Consider the following 1,579-nt stretch of genomic DNA (forward strand, 5'->3'; position numbering starts at 1 on the left):
CACGACAATTAACGTGGTTTAACATATTTTGTCTGCGTCCACATAAACACTTCAATAATTATATTCATAACCTCAAATAAAATAATAATGATCTGAAACTCACCACAAATAGTATATGACTCTACAAATTATCTCACTCGTGAGAGAATTACGAGAAATGATAACACTCTCACTCTTGAGAGAGTTACGAGAAATGATAACACACTTGCTCTTGGATGAGATGATTACACGTTTCACAAGACTCTATTTATAGGAGAAAAGTGTGACTTCTCTCAATTAACCTCAACAACTCTAATGACCTCTAAAAACTCTTAATTCATTCTTCAAAGTTGAATTTGCATTTCTAATGGTCAAAATCTAATACCTTGGAATATTTATCCCTTTTTACCATGCATTGAAATACTAAACTTTAAAAATTTAAATCAACTCCCAACAATTTTTGCTCCTATAAGAATTTTCATCAATCATCAATCATCAACCATCAATCACACACACTCAACAGTTCCAATCCACAACTTCCAAATTCACAATAAATACCACACAACATACATCTCAGAATCAAAACTAAAACAAGCCATAGACTCAAATATTGGCTCTCAAAATAACCATAATTGACAAAGCTTGGTGACAACAATCAAAAGATGAACATTTTCAAGTCTCTTCAAGTTGTTCTGCTGCTATTATTCTGCAGCAGACACACCATAGCAGAAACCAAATCACCACAAACCAAAAACACATACATAATTCACACGGACAAATCCACCATGCCACAAACTTTCACTGACCACCTTAACTGGTTCGATTCATCGCTAAAATCAGTATCAGAAACAGCAGAGATTCTCTACACATACAAACATGTAGCTCATGGATTCTCCACAAGACTAACACTTCAAGAAGCTGACACACTTTCAAAACAACCAGGAATTCTCTCTGTTACCCCTGAACTAAGATACCATCTTCACACAACAAGAACACCACAGTTCCTAGGATTACCAAAAACCAACACTCTTTTACCTAACTCTAACCAACAGAGCCAGGTGATTATCGGTGTTCTCGACACTGGTATATGGCCAGAGCTAAAAAGCTTAGACGACACAGGACTTGGTCCAATACCAAGTAACTGGAAAGGAGAGTGTGAAACAGGTAACAATATGAACTCATCAAACTGCAACAAAAAACTCATAGGTGCAAGGTTTTTCTCAAAAGGGTATGAAGCAGCACTTGGTCCAATAGACAAAACAACAGAATCAAGATCAGCGAGAGACGATGATGGTCATGGAAGCCACACTTTAACAACAGCAGCAGGTTCTGAAGTAGCAGAAGCTAGCCTTTTTGGCTTAGCTTCTGGTACAGCAAGAGGCATGGCTACACAAGCCCGTGTAGCAGCTTATAAAGTGTGTTGGCTAGGTGGTTGTTTCACTTCCGACATAGCTGCCGGAATCGATAAAGCAATAGAAGACGGTGTCAACATCTTATCCATGTCAATTGGTGGTAGCACAATGGATTACTTTAGAGATATCATAGCAATTGGTTCTTTCACAGCAACATCACATGGAATTCTAGTTTCAGCTTCAGCAGG

At 37.8% G+C, this 1,579-nt stretch overlaps 1 protein-coding gene across 1 annotated transcript in view; it reads left to right on the top strand.

Moving 5' to 3' along the window:
* The first annotated feature begins 311 nt into the window (after window positions 1-311).
* Window positions 312-1,579, top strand: part of LOC101490058 (subtilisin-like protease SBT1.7) — a 3,123-nt gene continuing 1,855 nt past the window's right edge. The window contains exon 1 of the mRNA XM_073366964.1: window positions 312-1,579. Within this exon, the coding sequence (XP_073223065.1) occupies window positions 642-1,579 (938 nt within the window). The 5' untranslated portion in view covers window positions 312-641.

The sequence above is a fragment of the Cicer arietinum genome, chromosome 4 (assembly GCF_000331145.2).
Source record: "Cicer arietinum cultivar CDC Frontier isolate Library 1 chromosome 4, Cicar.CDCFrontier_v2.0, whole genome shotgun sequence".
Taxonomy (NCBI): Eukaryota; Viridiplantae; Streptophyta; class Magnoliopsida; order Fabales; family Fabaceae; genus Cicer; species Cicer arietinum.